Here is a 22387-nt window from a genome sequence, read left to right as displayed (position 1 = left end):
TTGTTGGCAATAACAGAGGTCAAACGTTCACTATAGGTCTTTACCAGGTTTGCACACACAGTAGCTGGTATTTTGGCCCATTCCTCCATGCAGATCTTCTCGAGAGCAGTGATGTTTTGGGGCTGTCGCCGAGCAACACGGACTTTCAACTCCCGCCACAGATTTTCTATGGGGTTGAGGTCTGGAGACTGGCAAGGCCACTCCAGGACTTTCAAATGCTTCTTACGGAGCCACTCCTTTGTTGCCCGGGCGGTGTGTTTTGGATCATTGTCATGTTGGAAGACCCAGCCTCGTTTCATCTTCAAAGTTCTCACTGATGGAAGGAGGTTTTGGCTCAAAATCTCACGATACATGGCCCCATTCATTCTGTCCTTAACACGGATCAGTCGTCCTGTCCCCTTGGCAGAAAAACAGCCCCATAGCATGATGTTTCCACCCCCATGCTTCACAGTAGGTATGGTGTTCTTGGGATGCAACTCAGTATTCGTCTTCCTCCAAACACGACGAGTTGAGTTTATACCAAAAAGTTCTACTTTGGTTTCATCTGACCACATGACATTCTCCCAATCCTCTGCTGTATCATCCATGTGCTCTCTGGCAAACTTCAGACGGGCCTGGACATGCACTGGCTTCAGCAGCGGAACACGTCTGGCACTGCAGGATTTGATTCCCTGCCGTTGTAGTGTGTTACTGATGGTGACCTTTGTTACTTTGGTCCCAGCTCTCTGCAGGTCATTCACCAGGTCCCCCCGTGTGGTTCTGGGATCTTTGCTCACCGTTCTCATGATCATTTTGACCCCACGGGATGATATCTGGCGTGGAGCCCCAGATCGAGGGAGATTATCAGTGGTCTTGTATGTCTTCCATTTTCTGATGATTGCTCCCACAGTTGATTTTTTTCACACCAAGCTGCTTGCCTATTGTAGATTCACTCTTCCCAGTCTGGTGCAGGTCTACAATACTTTTCCTGGTGTCCTTCGAAAGCTCTTTGGTCTTGGCCATGGCGGAGTTTGGAGTCTGACTGTTTGAGGCTGTGGACAGGTGTCTTTTATACAGATGATGAGTTCAAACAGGTGCCATTCATACAGGTAACGAGTGGGGGACAGAAAAGCTTCTTACAGAAGACGTTACAGGTCTGTGAGAGCCAGAGATTTTCCTTGTTTGAGGTGACCAAATACTTATTTTCCACCCTAATTTACGAATAAATTCTTTACAAATCCTACCATGTGGATTCATGGATTTTTCTTTCACATTCTGTCTCTCACAGTTGAAGTGTACCTCTGGTGCAAATTACTGACCTCTGTCATCATTTTAAGTGGGGGAACTTGCACAATCGGTGGCTGACTAAATACTTTTTTGCCCCACTGTAACTATGAGTCACACTGTTGCTTTATCTCCTCCTCTTCTCTGCGAGCACAAGCAGCATACTTACTGCTATGCGCCATAACCCGCTCCTGGACGCATGGTTTCCTTAACTATGGTTCCTCAACCTCCATTCTTCTTCTTTTTGTTGCCATAAAAATTGGGGCATATGTTCAGAAATCATTTCATATTAATCATATAGTCTCTTTTCAGTCTACAAAGCTCAAGCAGAGTCCCAGAAATACTGGCATCAAGATTCCTTTCAGCTATTTTCTCTTTCACTTGTTCACCACAATAAAGTGTGTATTGAGAGGGGCTTGTGGCTTTGCTGTGAGTAGGGATGGGTACCGGTGGTAACATAAATGGTGGTAACCAGACCGAAAAGCAGCGCACATTTCGGTGCTTTATTTCGGTGCTTTTTTTCCCTAAGATGTCACACACTTTGAATTCTAGCCAATCATTTTACCTTTCCAAGGATAGTAGGCAGGCCCAGGTACGTACGTTCTTTTAGAGCAGAGCTACAGATTAAAAATGCCCAAGAAGAAGCGGTCAAAAGTCTGGCTGTACTCCACAGCAAAAGATGCAAACTCAGCAGCCTGCAACAAGTGCTTTAAGGTGATACTGTGCAAAGGAGGTAACTCCTCGAATCTGATGAAACACCTGGTGACGCATAGAGAAATGCACCGTATTTGATAGCTTGCTGCAAGACCTCACACCGTGCACATCTACTGTGGGTGTGGTGCCTGTTATCGGACCCGGAGTTAGCAACATCCCCCAAAAACCCAAAGATTAGAGTCCTGGCCCCTAGCCCTGCCAGTGTAGCAGAAATGATGACGGATGTTGATGGCAGCAGCAGCAGCCGTTCTTCTCTGGGTGAGTCGCTTAATGTTGTTCGTGTGTAATTTACGTTGAGTAGGCTAACCACGTTATTAAATTAATGCATGTAAGGTGAACTAGCAAACACCGTCGTAGTTACATGCGGCTGTCTTCTTGTTTGATGGCAGATACTCCCTTCACCCTGGCCAAAAAAGCTAAAATGACCAAAGAAAAAGTGGAAAACAGCTAAACATGAGAGGTTTTTGGATAAGGTTTGCGTTTTTTTTCCATTGTTTAGGCACTGCTTCCAGCCAAGAGTGATACCATATATCCTCTATAGCTGCAGAAAAGACTAACATTGTTATCTTTTTTACAAAAAAAAACAGCTAAACATGAGAGGTTTTTGGACAAAGTGTGTGTTCTTCATTCTTCAAACACCGGTTCAAGCACCGTTTAAGCACCGGCACCGTTTCAAAAGTACCGGTTTGGTACTGGTATCGGATAAAACCTAAACGATACCCAAAGCTGTGAGCTTTTAGAGAAAGAAGTCTGTGTATTTGACTTAGCCCGAAGTTAATATTTGACTCTGGTTCCTCAGTGCAAATAAGACCAGAGAGGCACCACATAGACCCAGACTATAGTAACCAGTTATGACACCATGATGCAGACATATGGAACTCATAATGAAATACTGTAGTTAATTTCGCTCTTATAGTGCTCTGTTTTGGGTCATAAGGCACTAGGCTAGAGAAGGCTTTTGTGACAACAACATTGTTTCAACTGCTGCTATTGGCACATCCAGTACTGGTCAAGCTCATAGAGGAATCCAGTTTGTTTTGGATCACCATCATAGAAAGAAAAGATGCCAAAATAAAAGTGATGAAACCATTGGAGGAGACCCTCTCCAGAACAGACATGCATGCTATATGGGTAAAGCAAGCAAGCTGAGGTTTCCCCATGAATGCACTTTACATTCAAGTGGCATTCTTTGAATGTTTCCTGCAAGGGAAAATACAGCAAGCTACTTTCAGCAGCTCCCATATTCACATGAGGTCACCACAACAAGAAACTCCACTCCCCATCTTTGATTTGTTTTTTACACCATATGCCTTTCCTTACACAACCCCAAAGGGATTTGTGTCTCCTGCTGTGAATCTTTTTTTTATTAAATGATTGTGTAAACCATTACACCAGAAACACAGACAAGAAAATTCAGCAGTGGAAGCTACTCACTACTCGCCTTTCCCGAGTGATCTCTATATGGTGAGCAAAATGCAAAAATATTTTTTGCACACTACTCAGGTCATTTAATTGTCACTGCAGTCACACATGTAGAGTGTAATAGACAGCAAGAGATATTTTCATCATAAATGTATTTTCTCAAATAAACTAAATATATGTAGTTAAATATTTTGTCAATGTTTTTGTATGGATGTGCCCTATTTTCATGACGCATTGTTAGACAGTTCTTTTAAAGGGAATATCTGGTTTGAACCTTCAGGTCCTCAGGTGTGCTACCTGTACTTTGGGAGCATTCTTTTCAGGTACTCCAGGCTCACTGTTTCACATAGCAGTTGAGAAAGTGAGTCATTAAGAAAGAAGGTGGAGCTTGTTGAAAGAAATATCAGCAAGGACAAGTACAATAGCTGAAAGTGTTATGGGATAACAACAAGTCTACACGTGAACTTCGGTACTATTTCGCAATATATTAGTATCAGCAGGTCCTGAGTTGGATTCTACCACCTGGCTGGGGCCTTTCTGTGTGGAGTTGGCATGTTCTCCCCGGGTTTCTGTGGGTTCTCTCTGGATACTCTGGCTTCCTCACACAGTCCAAAGACATGCACTTAGTTGGGTAAGGTTAACTGGTAATTCTAAATTGCCCATAGGCGTGAATGTGAGTGTGAATGGTTGTCTGTTGTCTGTCTCTACCCTGCCTCTCACCCCATGGTAGCTGGGATACCATGGACAGATGGTGTAGTATTTTCTAAATGTATGAATTTGGCTCACTGGAGCAATCGAATAACTCCTCTTGAGCGCCAATTACCTCAGTGGGTGAGCGAGGGAACATGTGCCACTTGCCTGATGCGTAACAGCCTGGGATCGGGTCTGACCTACGGCCCTTCCCCTTCTCTCTGTCCCCACCTTCCTGTATATCTTGACTGCTCCGCAAAGACAGAAAATACCCATATGTCACTAGCCCCCCAAACCCTTCTCTGAATATGAAAAAAATGTGCTTAGTCCAACCCACTTCTGAATCCTAACTCTCCCATGCTACATTAACAAATTCATACATTTGTGTGAGCCCTTTGAGATTACAGGCTTTGACAAACTTCTCTGGTATTATGTTAAGCAATACTGCAGCTATGTGATCGTGGTTCACAGGAATTCTCATGAGGAATACCGGGGACCTTGCCAAAACAGATAATCACACTGATCACAGAAGTCTGTTCATGCTTGTCTAAGATGTTTTTATCACACACATTGTCATCGTTAATTATTGTTTTAACGTACAAAACACTGATCTTTTAGTGCCAAATAATATCCCAGATCCTGACTTGATTATATCACTGTTGTTTTTGCAAGCTTTTGTGCACGTGTGTGTGTGTGTGTGTGTGTGTGTGTGTGTGTGTGTGTGTGTGTGTGTGTGTGTGTGTGTGTGTGTGTGTGTGTGTGTGTATGCCTGCATGCACAAGTGGGTTTTTGTGGTGCATTATCTTGCAGCTGCAGGAAGAGCCATAACCATGGCAACGCCAGGCAATAAGTACCTTTCAAAAGGCTGGCCTCCTCTCTCCTGCTCCCCACTAATCATATTCTCCTACTCCCTCTCTCTCTCTTTGTCTGTCTCTCTGTCTTTCCATATTTTATCTGCTTGGTCTTTCCACCGGTTTCACCCCTTCATAACCAGCTGGGAGGCATACTGGACACCACAACAAGAATACATCTATTCAGCTGGGCTCCTCCTATTCTGCAGTTTCACTTTGTGAAAGGCCATAGGAGGATACCACTTCCCATTCGAACATCTCTGTGGTTTGCTAAAAGGACATCTTTATAAACAGACGTTGCACGCGTGGTCTCTTTTGTTTGGAAGAACGGATTTCGAATGCTGCTTCTACTGACTGATGCCTTGTGAAGACCATGGCTGTGTACATACAGTCAGACAGCTGTGGATTTCAAACAAAAAATTGATGTAGTGTATCTACAATGACATTGCATTTAGACAGAACACCTAAATAGCAATGAAACACGGTTCTTCTGAAATAACGAGCAAGGAGTTGACTGTGGGAAGATGCAGAAGGGGAGAGGATGAGGACAAAGACACAGATTGTTTGCAGCAGTTCCCCCACTGTCCAGCTTGTAAACAAGACTATGACATCACTCTGATCCTGCCATGCTCTCACACCATGTGTGGTCAGTGTGTAGCAGCTGGAGAGGGAGCGAGGCTACGCCGTCAACCCATGTGCTCTGTGCGGTGCCCCTGTTGTCGGCATCCTGTGGAGCTGCCGTGCTTGACCTGGTCATCTGCCATATCTTGCCTCCCAAAACATCCCAGCATGAGATCTAATCATGTCAACAGAGAGGCCTCACCTGAGGATCACCCGCCACATGTGCAGGTCGGATGTCCTTTAGGGAAATTCTGGCATTTCCACTTAAACACAATGTGGTCTAGGTAGGCTAGGTAGGTACTCTGCCTTTTGGGCTCTGGGATAGTAGCCATAAACCTGATAGCACATTTAAAAAAAATTGATTGTCTAACCCACTTCCTAACTCTCCAATGCTACATTCACAAGAGGGAGTTATTACTGTTGGTAAGATAATACTGCACTGACAATAACCATTTATAACCCAGATCATGACTTGATTATATCACTGTTGTTTTTGTAAGCTTTTGTGCAGTTATACTTACAGATCATACCTAATATCTTTAAAACTTATTATCTATTATACCTTTCCACATTTCACACATGTATTGCAATAATATTGTTGGGATTTTGTTGACCACCATTATTATGAATTGTAATGTGACAGCGCTAATAAAAATCAAACAGATAAAGCCAGAAGAGTCTGTCAGTTGGTGCTGAGACTCCCTTAACCCCCGAAACATACAATGACCTGTCTCACAGCATCACTGCTTTTGAAACACCAGTCAAGAAAAGCCAATTATCCAATTCAAATCTATCCAACTGTATTGATAGCAATGCTGAATTGGTATAAGATTCATACTAGAGGGATAGGATCAATACTTTGTTTTGATTTGCAAAGTTCTTTCTTTATTTTTTTTTATGAAAAAATACACCTCAAACATGCCCTATCAAAAATGTCTGATCTTTTTTTGTGTTACCTGTCACGACTATTTTATTTATACCATATAGAGCATTTAAACAGCAAGCTTACCCTAAGTGCTTTAGAGACAGACATATTTACATTTCAGGTCTCTAGAAAACCCAGTTTAAAAATACATGAAAAGCTGCAAGGTGTCATTATTGTGGAAAGTAAAACTCATAATTTTGCAGTGTTAAATAAAATGTGTTCAGAATTTGCAAATTGACTAAGAGTTATCTCATGAATTATGACATGCTGCCTTTATAGGTTAAATGTATCAGTATCTGTATCAGTATTGGTATCAGCACCACTGGCCCTGAATTTACTTGGTATCAGATCAGTACCAAAATCTGCAGTATCACACAGCACTAGATGTCTGTGCAATCACCAGTTCTCTGCACGAGAGGACCGATGCTTGAACATTTTGTTTTGTCACCCTCTTTCCTGTTCTGGTGTGTTTATTTGTCCTGCGGTCATGTGACTCAGCGGCTCTGAGTAGCAACATGTAGGCTGCAGTAAGAAAGCGCAGCAGATGGAAGGAAATTTTCTGCTGGTCCCTCAACCATTATTAACTTATATAAAGATATGAAGGAGCACACAAAAAAGTTTTTTCCTGGAAGGAAAAGCAAAAGAAACGAACAGGAGGAAAGATATCCCTCAGGCAGCTCTAGAACCCCAGCACAGAGACTGACTCTGTACTCACATATTATTGGTCATCATAGTTGTTATTTTAGCAGACTGATTACCTTTATATTGTATCATTTGTAGATTAAATTAATAAATAAATATAATAATGAATTAATTATTGTATTAGAACAGAAACATATTCTGTCTTATTTATTTATTTCTATTTTATCATTATGTATTTGAAGTGTTTCAAAGACAGACAAATTTACATTTCAGGTCTTCAAAAAACTGATAAAAAGCTGAAAGTTGGAATTTGTTGCATTAACAAAGTATGGTACAAAGTACATTCACCGGTATTTAATGGTCCCTAGAGTGTGTTTATAATTGGCAAACTAATGATGATTCATCAGTCATTCATAAATCTTGACACACTACTCTTCCTTACATAAGTCCTTACATAAGTTAAAATTATCAGTATCACCAATACTGAACTTGTATTTACTTGGCACTGGATCGATACCAAAACCTGCACAACACTAGTAGCCAAAAACCCGTAATCGAACAAGTGTCTCTTGATAGATAGATTTAGATTAATTAAATTAAAAGATTATTAATACTTCCAAGGTACACTAAAAGCCAAAACAGCATTGCTTGGCTCAGCACAGAAACACTTGAAACCTATGGAAACAAGTCTGAGTGTTTCAAGAGAAAACAAAATACACTTGCCAGCATGCCTAGAATTCAGGTTACCGCTTATTTAATGTGTACCTAAAGTTAACATCTATACTGTTTGCCTTCTTATGGCACATCAAGGCCAGCAAGTAAGTAATGAATATCAATAAACATCTACAGGAATAAAGTTAACTGTATGACGAGTTTTGAGTTAGGTACTTTACTATTGTATGTACTTTTTTTGTTAACTAAGCTAGCTTAGTCTGGCTACTCCACATATCACTGCTTTAGTTTTCAAAATCAAAAGATACCTTGTAGCTTTTTTTTTCCCTGTTGAGATAATTACCCATTCAGGGATGGGCTTTATGTGAAAACTGTGAGCCTAGCCAGGCTCCCATAAGCACAACAGCAAGTGCATGTGTTAGCATGCAGTGCTGAGTGTCACACTGGCACTACTGTCAAAACATATTCTGTTTAAAGTATTCAAGCTAATGTTACTCAGGCTCTAGTTATAAAAAAAAATATCTGTTGACATAAATTAACAAATAAATTAACAAATACAAACGGCAAAAGCTTTTCTGGACCTAAGATTTGGTAACTTTGCTCACGTCACTGTTATTAGTTGTCGTTGTATTTGTGACATATTGCAAGCTTTACATAGCTATGACAAGATCAGACGCCAGTTGTGTAGATCAGATTCGGCCTACTAAAATTACAGGGTTTTTTCTTTTAAAGAAATGTTTTTACAGTAGAATTTATGTATTTATTTATTATTTAGTTAGTGTCTTTAACAGAGCTGTAGCCTATTACTTGATAAAGCTGTTCCATGTTCTCTCTTCATGCACACTTCTTCAAATCTATTATTTCACTAGCTGGGCCCATGTCCTCATTTTAACTTTGACAGTGTTTTACTAGGTAAAAGTCAATGCTTTGACATGAATTGAGCTGCGGTTTGGGGAAGGCCTCGAAGGGGACTGCCAATGGCTCCCGGGCCTGGCAGAGCCCCGTGTACTAAATAGAATTGAAGAAGTTGAAGAATGGAGAAGAAGGAGGGAGGGAGGGAGGATGGGGCACGTAAACAAGAATGATCAGCTTGCAGGACTGGGGGGACCCAGATGACAGCCGGAAGGAGCATGTTTGGAGGCGTGGTCCTGCTCCTGAAATTCCGATACATAATCTCCAATTCTAAGTGCTGCCTGCTGTTTCAACCCTTTTTGTGTATCATATTTGTGGGAAGTGATAAGCACATTTTTAAATCTTTTTTTGTATTTTGTTGTTTTGTTTATTGCTTTGTTACATTACACTGGACCTTTTATGGGGCATTGGATATTTTGTTTCATAGACAATATACACTACCCCAAATAAAATACTCAGTGTCCCATAAAAGGTCCAGTGTCCCCTGGAGGACGGGGCTGTGGCTCCCCACACTCCCTAGCAGATCGTTACATGGAGAAACCTTTGGAATGCAAGCATGCTGATCCACACAGGTATGCACACAGGTGTACACACGGGTATTCACAGACGCGGACTACAGCTTTCTTGGCTGCTGCCTCAAAGCACATTGTGCGCTGTCTATCTTGCGTGCTGCACAATATCGTTTATTATTTAGTAACTATTGATATCTATGACTAGCTAGTTTATTGTGATGGTGCTTTGTTTTTTCTATTATTATGTTGCTCTTTTGTTTGCTGTCTCCTCTGTTTGTTTGTTTTTTTTGTTTTTTTCTTTCTCCATACAGGTGACCCAGGAGTTTGTTTGTTTGGGTTTTTTTTTTCTCTCTCTTCCCCCCCCTTCTCACCGTCTCTTCTCCCCTTTGGTTTTCTCTCTTTCTCTCCCCCTCTTTCTCTCATTCATTCCCCCTGTCCTATTTATTAAAAAAAAAAAAAAAAAAAAAAAAAAAAAAAATGACAAAGGATGAACTGAAGCTCTGCCATCACGTAATGTCGCATACTGCTGTTTCTGATGTCATTTAAAAAAAAAAAAAAAAAAAAAGGTCCAGTGTCAGGAAAACTACGAGCAAGTCAACGTTGAAAATTTAACAGGAACTTTCCTCAATGTGTAAAGGTGTCACCGTGGGTTCTTATGGGTTAATTTTGTACAGTCAAATAAATCCCCTTTGGTAACCTTTTTGAAATGTAATTTAACTATTACTAGTGCCTCTGATGAAGGCAAATATAAAAACAGCAAGACTGATTTTATAAAACCCCTTTCAATCCCCTTATCCATTCATTCAACAAGATTGGCGCTATAGACTAAAGTGTCTGACTGATGTAGAGTAAAAACAAAAACAAACAGGTACAACCAAAAAGATGAATCAGATGGATCAACAGACTGGGAACTAGAACTACTACAGTCATGTGAAAAAGCTTTAATACCAATGGCTTGAAGTCAAGAGTCAGGAGAAGCGACTACCCACCTGTCATCTGTCACCTAAGATGCACAGATTGGGTGAGGTTGGAGAAGGAGGGAGAACATCTTTGAAAAAAGGTGGAGTCATCAACATTTTATATATATGTACTAGCAATAAACAGATCTATATTTTGAATACAGACCAGTCAGGTTTTAACTGGTGAGGTTTAATGGTTTAATGCCACAATTACTAACTTAATTGTGATTTAGGAAAATTTTATACCCCTACAGTGTCATTCCTGTACAAGAGTAAACATAAAATGCAGTTTATAAATGATGATTTTGTATTTACTTATCAGTGAAAAATGCTTATATATTATATATTATATTATATATTTACTCAGGTTACCTTTGTCCAATATTTTTTGATGATCTGAGACATTCAAGTGTGACATATATGCAAAAAAAAAAAAAGCCCAAATCAATAAGGGGGCAGATAGGGTTTTTTAAGGCACTATGATTAAAAAGGCAATGAAAATGGACAAATGTTCAGACAAGGGGAAGTTTCAGCAATAATATGTTGCTGTTCAGTTTGAATTTCTTCAATTCAATTCAGTTCAATTCAATTTTATATAGCACCAAATCACAACAACAGTTGCCTCAAGGCACTTTATATTGTAAGGTAGACCCTACAATAATACATACAGAGAAAAACGCAACAATCAAATGACCCCCTATGAGCAAGCACTTTGGTGACAGTGGGAAGGAAAAACTCCCTTTTAACAGGAAGAAACCTCCGGCAGAACCAGGCTCAGGGAGGGGCGGGGCCATCTGCTGCGACCGGTTGGGGTGAGAGAAGGAAGACAGGATAGAAGACATGCTGTGGAAGAGAGACAGAGATTAATAACAAGTACAAAAATTCTTGTAATGAAAAGGTTTTAATTCTAAGACCAGTGTCCATATTGAAATTTTATCCAAGACTGAGGTCCATTAATAAAACATTGTGAGGTTTTTAAAAACTTGGGTCATTATGGTCATTATTAATAGGATCATTATGTTATTACTTAACAATCCAATCCAACAACCTCTGCTGCAAATAAAATGTGTTTGGTTTTTCTGGCATATTTATTTGATAAATAATACATGCTTCATCCTGAATCTCAGATGGGTACTGTGATTAAATAAGAGAGATGTCAGAGAGTCATGGAAAGTTTGATTGTGCAAATAAATAAATGGATTATTATGCTGTATGACTAATGTCTCTGGCATTTTTCTTCTGTATTTCATTATTTCTCACCACACATCGCCACATTTAGGAGGACAGCAGTGAAGTAACAGGTCAGACCAGATTTATACTGTAAGTATAGCAACCTCACTTTCAAGCAACAACCCAAAAGATTCTCATAAGGTAACCTACACATTTCCCTCTTTTGGCCCAGATACCAGTGTTGCCAGTTCCACGATAACACCAGTGGATGGTGCTGTAGATCTACGGGAGGAGGAAATGGAGGCTTCTGTCTTTGGTAGGTAATCATGTATGTATATGTATATATATATATATATATATATATATATATATATATATATATATACACATATATATGAGAGAGAGAGAGAGAGAGAGAGAGAGAGAGAGGGGTGTGTGTGTGTGTGTGTTTACATGCTGTACTTGATCTGCTCTGTCCTATTTTTACTCTGGCCTAATTTAGGACTGCATTTTGCTCTGGATCATCTTGATGCTTCAACTGCCCCACCATCTCTCCGTCTTTCTGACTCCTCTTTAACTGTCACCTACCACGAAGAGAATCCCCCTGTACCAGCTCCAGAAGGCAAAATCAGAAGCCCTGTGATGACCTCTGACCCAGGGACTCTCCATCATATTCGTGCTGATGTAGTAATTGCACGGGGGCAGTACTACTGGGAGGTGGAAGTGTGTAATAGCTCCATCTACAAGATTGGTAAAAAGTCTTTTGAGTTTGTTTTGCTTGGTTTTATGCCAGCATGCTTAATGCTTCCAGAAATCCTCACTATTAGTCAGCAAGACAGGGTTTGTTCAGATCTCTGCTCACATGAACCTGCATACACTCAAACACATGGAGATGTAATCAACTCACTTCATACCTCAGAATGCCAGCATTTTCTCAGTTCATTGACAGACAATTGGCAATTGGTTTTGCAACACTGTGTACAAATGTCTTTGGCACTAAAAGTGTAGTGTAAAATAATGTTTAACAGAAGAAAAAAACCCTTACATGCCAGAAAGGCCTCATTTGCAATCTACATTTGCACACAATTTGTAAGCACATTTATTCCAAGCATCTTGGAGAACTATCTCACCATCTTCCGCCTGAATTCCAGACTGGCACTATGATAACAGAAATAGGAGTAGATGTCAGGTGGTCTTTCTTTCCTTCAATAGGGCTTTGGTTCTCTAAAATATGACAACAACTTAATTATCCATGGCACACATAGGAAGACACACACAGTGTCTAAATCAGTAGCATTACAGCTTCCCTCCTCTTTTCTTCTGTGCTGTACAAGCAGGTTGATAACAATGGAGAACTGAGAAGACAGCCAAACGTTAAATCTGCATTCTTTTAAATGGCCAACAGAGGACAAGTCTTCCATTTAGAACAAGAAGTGTCTTTAGACACAAGTTTATATTAAAACAGCCTATATTGTCTTTTCACTTTGACCTCAGTAAACTCTAGTGTAATGAGTTTATTTGTCAGTCACTAAATTCAAATCTTATGGAATACAACATGGAGCTTATTTGGTCAATAATGGTCTCCCCAGTTAAAAAGGGGCAAGAAAACAGGATATGTTTTACTGTATGACTGGCAAGAATGTATGGTGTCCATCATTCTTCGGTCAGATGAAAAGGGAAAGACCATGTCTGAATTGAGGAGGGGGCCTAAGGGTACATCTTTCGCCATCTTAAAATGCTGTGATTGCAGCCATCAGTGGTCTTTGATCAATGATCAATGGTCTTTGATCAGTAGTTGTTAATAAATGGTCATGAGAATGTACATATTAATGATCAAGGAACTGACTTCACAGCCTATTGTTCATTCAGTGGTGCTAGTTTCAGTCATTGTGCAATGTACTCTTTATAAGGTTGGGGAAACCTGCAGTCAGCTGAGGCAGAAGAAGTCACCTGGATGAGTGACGAAACATTTCTCTCACTGAAAACGCTACGTCCAGATGAACAGAATCAACCTTTTGGGACTTACTTACCTGGATGATTGAGCATGCATCAAGACATTTGGATTTGTGTTTGTGCATATATGTGTGTGTGACAGATCAGATGCTTTCTAGTGGTTAAAATCACATTCAACGGCACTGATGTGAGTAACTGAGGTTTCCTTGTTGGTGTTTTTCTGAATAAACATCATTGGATCTTTTTATATTCAACCGATCCAAGATTAAGGCAGGGCTGGAGCTTATCCCTGCTATTATAGGGCAAGAGGCAGGGTACACACTGGACATGCTCCCAATCTGTCACAGGGCTAACACAGAGAGACAGACAACCATTCACACCTCCAGCTCATTTAGAATCACCAGTTAGTCTAACATGCACATCTTTGGACTGTTGGAGGAAGCTCGAGTATCCAGAAATAACCTATCCGGGCACAGTGAGGACATACAAGTTCCACACTGGGAGGTCCCAGGTGGCCAGCGGATTTCAACCAGGACCTTCTTGCTGTGACACAATGGTGGTAACCACCACACCACCATGTTGCCCAACAAAAAAAAACACACAAAAAATTAAAGTTTTCCACTTAAGATATAAAATCGTAGAGGACATGCATGTAACAAAGTTAAAATGTTCTTTTTCATAGTCGCCCAACTTTATACTTCACAGTATCAGAACAGTACCCAGCTGTAGATGACACTCAGTAAAGACATTTATTCACTCTAATGTTAGCCAATACAACAAAAAAATGAAATGAAATGAAATCAGTCAAATTAAAACAAAACAAAGATTTAACATAAAAAGAAACTTGGTTTCTTACTTATTTTATTCAGAACACCATTGCAGACCACAACATTAAACAAAAACTCAACACTTCATTTGGATTTAAATATTCTTTTTAGTTATTCCCACTCTTTTGAGCAATATCGTTGAGAGTGTTGTAACTCATAACTATGAATCACAGCATTTCTTGTTCCTGTCCAGGCTGCGGTGATGGTCCCGGAGGGCATCGTTTATACAGGAGGGGTATATCTGTGGTGTTTCAAGGAAAGATGTCTTTTGTCTTCTCCTTGTTTATCCGTGATACCACCAAGTTGGTGGCTCACCTCCTCAGCATCCAGACTACATCACAGACAAATAAGAGCAACAATTTCCACTAAGCAAAAATAACAAACACACAATGAAATGCCTACAGTTTACAGTAGCATTTGATTTATTCCTTAAGCTATTTACTTCAACCCTAAATTATTGTACAGTTGTCAGCTTATTTTAGTTACATTATATTAACTTAGCCACACAGATGGGAATAACATTAATTAAGCTGACTCGTTATAAAAGTATTGAGCGATGTGAACTAATGATCTGATAGTGTCTATAAACACTACAAATGTCAACCTCATGGTGGTGCAAGAGGAAAAGTAAGAAAGCCACCAAAGTCAAACAGATGCATCGTCTTAGGAGAATAAATAAATAAAATATTGTAAAAATCAATTGAATGGCTATTGGGATATCTGAGCGTTGGCCAAAGTGTTATCCCCAGAGCCAGGAATTGTTAAAGACTATTTTAATGCATAACCAAATCCATAAAAGTGCAGAGAAAACTGAAACTTTTCTGTCTCCCTCAGGTGTGATCTCAGTGGATGGTTCTAATGGCTGGTGGCTTGAGAGGCACAGTTTGACTTTTTGGGCAGTGTATGATGGGAACTGTGAGCAACTTTGTACCATCCCACCTCAGATCAAAACCATTGGGGTCTTCCTAAACATTGGAGGAGGGACCCTAAGCTTCCACAACCCTCTAACCCAGGAGCATCTCGCCACACTGCCAACACGTTTCAGCAATGCTGGAGTGGTCCCAGCCCTGGGCCTGGGCCAGGGCAGACTGAGACTGCGCTGTGGCCTACCCCCACCTGTTTACGTATTTCTTAGTAAGAGCTCAACCTACAGGGAGCCTCATGGAAACAGCAGAAGTGAGTGGCGCCAAGAGGTTCCCTTTCAGTCGGTTAGGAAAGTGATCCAGAAGTTTGAGAAGCTGGCACTTTCTGACTCAGACTCAGGTCTGGTGTCCAGTTTTGGATCATCATGCTCCACCTTGGCTTCCTTTCCAGATGTGGGGGTTCCTGGGACCTTTCAGTCAGGGAAAGCAGGACAGGAAACTGAACCCTAATAAGAAGAGCTTGTGAAACCTTCTCTTCAATGAAAGGATAAAAAAAAAAAACTCCCACAGATGACCTGTGTAGTTTTAACTTTAGCTGTCATTTGAAAGGCTAATTTTTAATCTTCACAGACTTTTGGAAGTGTGTCTCCACTCCCTGCGTGACCCCCGGACCTACAATTGACTTTCTCACCAGGAGACAACCCCCACAGATTTGGCTTGGGCCAGAAAGAGTCCTCTGTGATGTGAAGTGTGAGGAAAGGGTGGGTTTTTAGCAGCTCTGTCTCTGTGTGATGGTCTCTGTGTGATGGTTGTCAGACAGTAGGGGTCCTGTGCTCATAGTGCGCACATTTGTTTGTGTGTGTGAGAGAGCAGAAGCACTAACTCTGAGCATTTGCTCAGTTAGTCTTGGATTTCAAGGTGTGTGGTGTGTGGTGTGTGTGTGTGTGTTTGCGTGCATAGGAAGAAACACTGTACAAGTAGCCGGGGGTTGAGATGATGATGCATGAGTACAGCGACACCGGCAGTGTTGACACAGAGCACCAAGGACAGGTGGTATACTACGCTTATCCTGCAGCCTGTCTTTGATAGGACAGTAAGCCTGCCCCTTTCTGACCCTTTGAAACCCATAGGGCCTCTAAAGACTTTAAAAGAGCAGAGAGGGAAAAGACAAAACAGCATGCATAAATTAAAGACAGCAGGTGATGGACTGGACAAAAAGGAATGAGCTCAGAGAGTGATTCCCATCTGCTTTCACTTCCAAGAAATCCTAATGGATCAAATGGCTCAGACCATATTTTTAAGGCAGCAAAGTGTGTACACAGTGAAACCACAGTATATTAATAGAATGGCATACTTTTTTACATTGCCAATTTGCTCATTGAACTTTAAGAAGAATCAAACGGGGAAATCAATTAAATTGAAACAATCTTTATTCAACACTATGTAATTACAGTGTCAAATCTTCATTAAAACCTGACAAGACTTTAAGACAAATGCATAAAGTCTTCTCACACAGAGCACACACTGAGGAATGTTTACTGCGTTTTTTTTTTAAACGAAAACCAAACTTTACTGGAACGTCTTTTGAACTAAAAGCCTAGCTATAGAATACTTTATATTAATTACACAATTACTGCAGTCACAGGTCTAATGACTACTTTATGTGCTGTGCCGGCTCAGCGTTCACAATAAAGTGGTTTCTATTTGTGTTGTGCACTCACTGAAATCAAAGTTATTTTGTTTGCAAATATCTGGATGTGCATGTTAAGCTGTCTGAGATATTATAAGACAGACGTGGCACACACATAAATTTGGAAGACAAATCTATTGAAGAAATGGCACAGATGGCATCTGTCTCGCCTCTCCGCTGATACATGTGCACAGTAAAGATTCAATTCAGTTTAGTTTGATTTACACAGCGCCAAATCACAACAGCTGTCACCTCAAGGCGCTTCATATTGTAAGGTAAAGATCCCACAATAATACAGAGTAAACATCAGCAATCAAGGATTTTTTACTACATCCTGGGGATAATGAATTACAAGAATACAGCTTAGAAGCAATAAATGCATGGGCTAGTTTGTTTGGCATAACTCTGAGACAGGATATGTTTAATTTTAGAGATATTGTGCAAATGGAAGAAAACAGTCCTACAGATTTGTTTAATATGAGCATTGAAGTACGTATGCTGGTCAAAAACGACTCCAAGATTCCTCATAGCGTGATTGGGTCCCAAGGTAATGCCATCAAGATTCACAATTGTTTTACTGTAAGGCATGGGACAAACACTTTTTAAACCTTATTTTGAGGAAACTTTGCACACTTTTCCAAAAGTTGATTCTGTTCATCTGGAACAGAATCAACTTTTGGAGATTTACTTACCTGGATGATTGAGCATGCATCAAGACGTTTGCACACTTTTGAAGCATTTTTATTGTATTTCTTTCTTGATTTTACCCATGCAGTTTTTATCTCCTACTCGTCCTAGCTTCTTTCAGTGACCACTTGTATTACTGCAACAACAGCAAGAACAAATAAAGAAACCAGCGTTTGACCTCATACACCATAATTTTCAGATATGTCTGAAAACTGTTGACAGGGACTGAAATTGAACACATAATCTGGTTATTAAATTTCACTGAGGTTTCATATCTCTAGCAAATCCCTAAAGAAGTGTGTTGTCTTGATAGGAGCATATTTGGACACTTGATCAGCATTTCTAGACATCTGATTGGGCAAAGGCTTCTTACTGGATATATGACCAACTTGGTGGCTCATTTTAGTTTTTCCACCCTATTTGCAGACAAATCCTTCTCCAGAATGGAAAAATATATTCAAAAATAAAAATCATTCATTAGAATCTATCCTTAGTATCTTTAGCTGGTTTAGAAGTTATCTGGGAGACCTCAACACGTTGGACAATCCTGATTTGTGCCCAGTGACCTAGACCCAGTTTCGTTGCTGAGCGCTTTGGGTTTTCTCCTGAAATCTTCACATATCCTTTTATATATTCATGATTCATCCACCTTAGTGTGATTCCCACTTCTGGACATACTGCAGCATACTCCCACCACCGTGCTTCACTGTGGGGCACACTGTTCTTTGGGTTGTATGTCTCTCATCTTTTTAAGCAGTGTTTCTGTGGCCAAAGATCTCTAGTTTCATTTAATCTTTTCTGTAGAAGTAGAATTTTTTTTTTTTTGGTCTTAATCCTCACAATCCATTCCTTTGCAGGGTTCCAGTAATTGTTTTCTTTAAATCTACAATTCTTGACTTGGCCAAGTCATTGTGTCCTGACAATTGTTCTGGGTCTTTAGACAAATCTCACACTTTTTTTTCATACTCTTTGAAATCTTTCACTTCCTACCTCTGCCAGGCCTGTATCCTGCTAAAAAGTATACTAACAGAAAGTATCTGACTTGACACAAGAATAAAGCAAAAATATTAGTAACAATCTGTGAATCTGCATCCAATAAGACCCAAGCCTGTGCTGCAGAAAAGTATCATAAGAACAGTTTAAAAACAGTTTAAAATACTTAAGAAAGAGGGAAGGCAGAAGAAGACACCAAACGATGATACTAGCTGGCCATGTTACATACGTCAGTGTGAAACCATTCTGAGCCATAAGTGTGTTCATTCTTTGAACAGAAACAGCTATTTGCTCATTTCTTTGTTATTGGTGTTTAAATTCATTTTAATCTGCAGATTAAAAAAAAAACAACAAAAAACTTTAAAGTTGTGTTTTTTGGACATTTCATGCCTTGTTAGGTCTCTGGCTCCACTTGGTTTCACTAATGGCCTCACCACACTAATAACATACTATATTTTGCATAGTATACAATGAAAGTGGTACTGTTTTTGCCATTTTATTTGTCAAATCTGTAATATTTTGTTTTGGGGTTTTTTTAAAAAATGTTTTTATTCCTTTCTTTGCACCTCCCTTTTTTCATTTTTTTTCTTTTTTGTTTATTTTCTTTGTTCCAAACACTTCTGGACTTGTAAGTTTGGGAAAGATTCATTTTGTGATTCTCTGGCAAAGAAAATAATGAACGCATAAACTTTCCTTCATTTTCTCCTCAATCTTCAGGGCTCCAAGCCCCGCTGGAAGAACCACTGGTGCCGAGGACTATTTATTCTTGGCTCGGCTGATATTCACATTCATTCTTGACCACTTGACTTGTGATTAAGCAATAAAGCCTTTTGCGCAACTCCCTCCTGTACCATCCTCTCCTCCCTGCCTGTCTTCAGCGATTGTTTGCCTTTTCTTTCCTATTTCATTGTCTTCCAATGTTCAGTCAGACCACCCAAACAGTAAATCTCATTGAAAAAGAAAAATCCTTGCAATTAAAACAAGCATCAACCAGCAGAGGTTCTTCAGGGGCATTTTTGAAGAGGAGGAGGAGTAGCAGTGGAACTCAGACCAACTTTACATTGAGCATCATTCATTTCATGCAAGCACGAAATCAGTTAAGCAGCGGGTCAGACTCGGTAATAACTGATGAGTCAGGAGAAGCTTGTTAGACTGTCGCCTCTCGGACCACTCATCAGCATGACTGCGTGTTGATGTTTAATGGTGGAGGTATTTACCGCGCGAGTAAAAAATGCATGTGCCGTGACCGCTTTTGGCACAGCTCGCTCTCTCCTTCTCTCTCCCCTCTGCACATCTATCGACTTTTACAAATAAAGTGTGTGGAAGCAATTTGAGCCTTGTAAACAGAAATGAGACCGGAGTGATGCAGATTTCAAAGGGCCGACAGGAGAGAGCGGGGAGGGCGGGAAGGGAGTCTGCCAGGAAGGATGGATAACGTGTCGTGCCATGTGTGCACATTTGGCAACGTCTGTCGTATTCTGGCTCTCTGAACATGAACTGCACAGCAAGATGCTGGACTTTCTTTTCCCCCCTTTTGCTCAAGTACTGCAAGTGCTTGAGATAATTATAATTGAGCATTTCAGTTGCATGTTTTTACTTGATTTTTTTATTCACCTTTTAAATCAAACACGTCTTCTCTATTCTATGATCTCATTATGTTTTATACTTCTTTATATTTTCTTTTGGTTCTTTGTGTTTGTTCACTTTTTGTCTTTTGCATCCTGTGAAGTAGCTACTTTGAATGGTCTTCTTGTTCAAAGAGGCCCCCCAAAAGTGCACCTAGCTGCCAATATCTTTATTCTTGACCTGATCTTTCAGAGTCTGTGGATCTATCTATACACCTTTACTCTGCAGAGTGATATTTTGAAAAACATGACAGACTAATGCATTTAACACAGGAAAAGAACCTAAGAAGAAACATACTAACTGTTGAAATAGCCAGACTTTAAAGTACCGTACTACATATAATTATTAAATCTTTCTTTAACAATACTATGCCATGTCTGTGAAGGTTCTCAGTCATCCAGGTCATCGTAGTCAAAGGAGCTTGCAAAGAAAAGCGTCTGGACTTCTTTAAGTTGCTTGAAGACGTTTCACCTCTCATCCGAGAAGCTTCTTCAGTTCTAAGGTCAAATGGTGGAGAGTCCCAGATATAACCTAGTGGGAGTAGCCCCCCACAGTCTTCAAGCAACTTAAAGAAGTCCAGACGCTTTTCTTTGCAAAATACTATGCCATCTACCCCCAACCAGCAGATGGACTCCACTCCCTCAGCCTGATTCTGTTGGCGTTTTCTTCTTGTTTTTCCTTTCCACTGTTGTCAAGTGCTTGCTCATGGGTGGGTCATCTAATTGTTGGGGTTTTCTCTTTATCATTTTAGGGTTTTGCCTTACAGAATAAAGGACCCTGAGGTGACAGCTGTTGTGATTTGGCGCTCTGGAAATAAAATTGAATTGAACTGAATTCTGCTGAGTTTAGCTTGCCAGCTTTGTCAGGTCTCTACAATACTGGGTTGAAATAGTAGCAGATTTTAAGCAAATTAAGTCTCTTGAATAGTCACACAATCTGAGATTTTGTGCTGACTGACAAACACAACCATACCATGTCTTGAATACCCGAGTAATTCAATTCAGACCTATACTTCTAATTGGGTCTTTTCAGGTCATGTTTAAGTTACTTCTATGTATGTATAAAGCTCAGTGCTATTGCAGACAGACAACCTAAACGCTAAACTAAACACTGTGTAAATTTGCTTATTGCATAAATACTTAGAGTATAATTTGTTTTCAATATCTTCTAAAATATTTCTCCTTGATTTCACTCTGGAATTAACAAAGCATTCTTCTTCGGAATTAGCCCCGAGTAACCACTGCTTATAAAAACATGCTTACAATAAAAAGGAATCGTTGTTGTTTCCTTTAAGTCTTAGCTCATCGTTCTACCTACATTTTAGTACAATTACTCACTGATAAGTATTTTGATCACTGAAAATCACATCCTAATCACCGCCGTGCACAGGTCAGTGTCGGGAAGTTTGCTGGCTGGAAATAAGAAGAGCTTTTTATAATTTCAGCATAACTTTGTAGACTCTCCACTAGTAATCATCTGTTACTCCACACACGCACAAACTTCTCCTGGTGATAAACTAAACGCTGGGAACGTCCCTTGTAACTACACAGGTCTTCTCCCGGAGGTGTCAAAACAAACCGAGCAGCCTCCCCACACACACACTCACCTCCACTGCATTTGGACATAGCCTATGCTCGCTAATTGCCTGCAGTAATTATGGTCACGCCTCCTCCCCGATCCACAATAGGAGACGGTGAGAAGACAGGAGCAGCGCTCCTTTCTCCTCAATTTCGACTGTGTCTGCAAATTGATTCAGTTTGTATGAATAAACACCAACTCTGCAAGACGTCTTCTTCCATTTGCACATTCACATACTGACTGAGCAAAGGCCCATTTGACTCCCCACTCGCCCGCCCCCTCTCTCCCCTTTTCCGCTACCGGCATCAGTACACAATTAGCTCTACAGCCTCTTATTATTATCAGCATCAGCATAACACTGGCAGGGGCGAAAACATGGTGTGCGTCTTAATTTACCATATTCAGAGCACATTTTTAAAAACACGATAGATAGATAGATAGATAGATAGATAGATAGATAGATAGATAGATAGATAGATTTAAAAAAAAAAAATCTTTTTATTGATGACGTTGATGGCGGTTTCCAGCACCTCGAAGTAAGCTACCTCTTCTTCAGATGTCCGCCCTTGAGAGAAACCTAAAACGACGCTGGATTCCACAAGGGAAACGCGCAATTACAACCGGGGCCGTGTATCTAAACATGAGTCAGAAATAATTGGGGTCTTGAGATGCATGGCGGCAAAAAAGGGAAGGTCACGCAGAGTGTACGACTCTAAACAGAATAATTCTGAAACCGACGCTTCTCAATGTGAGCGCGTGGAGGCACATCGAGTCTGGGAACAGGTGGTGACTGAAAGGGAGGTGCATGAGCGGGGCA

At 40.3% G+C, this 22387-nt stretch overlaps 1 protein-coding gene across 1 annotated transcript; it reads left to right on the top strand.

Moving 5' to 3' along the window:
* The first annotated feature begins 4831 nt into the window (after positions 1 to 4831).
* LOC120729632 lies at positions 4832 to 19752 on the top strand. Its single transcript, XM_040025377.1, has 5 exons — positions 4832 to 5789; positions 11463 to 11484; positions 11586 to 11669; positions 11856 to 12104; positions 14968 to 19752. The coding sequence occupies exons 1-5, from the start codon at positions 5415 to 5417 to the stop codon at positions 15504 to 15506; spliced, it is 1269 nt and encodes a 422-aa protein (XP_039881311.1). The 5' UTR covers positions 4832 to 5414; the 3' UTR covers positions 15507 to 19752.
* The last annotated feature ends 2635 nt before the right edge of the window (positions 19753 to 22387 follow it).

Source organism: Simochromis diagramma, unplaced genomic scaffold (assembly GCF_900408965.1).
Source record: "Simochromis diagramma unplaced genomic scaffold, fSimDia1.1 OVJJ01000348.1, whole genome shotgun sequence".
Classification (NCBI taxonomy): domain Eukaryota; kingdom Metazoa; phylum Chordata; class Actinopteri; order Cichliformes; family Cichlidae; genus Simochromis; species Simochromis diagramma.
This window is presented reverse-complemented; position numbering and strand designations above follow the sequence as displayed.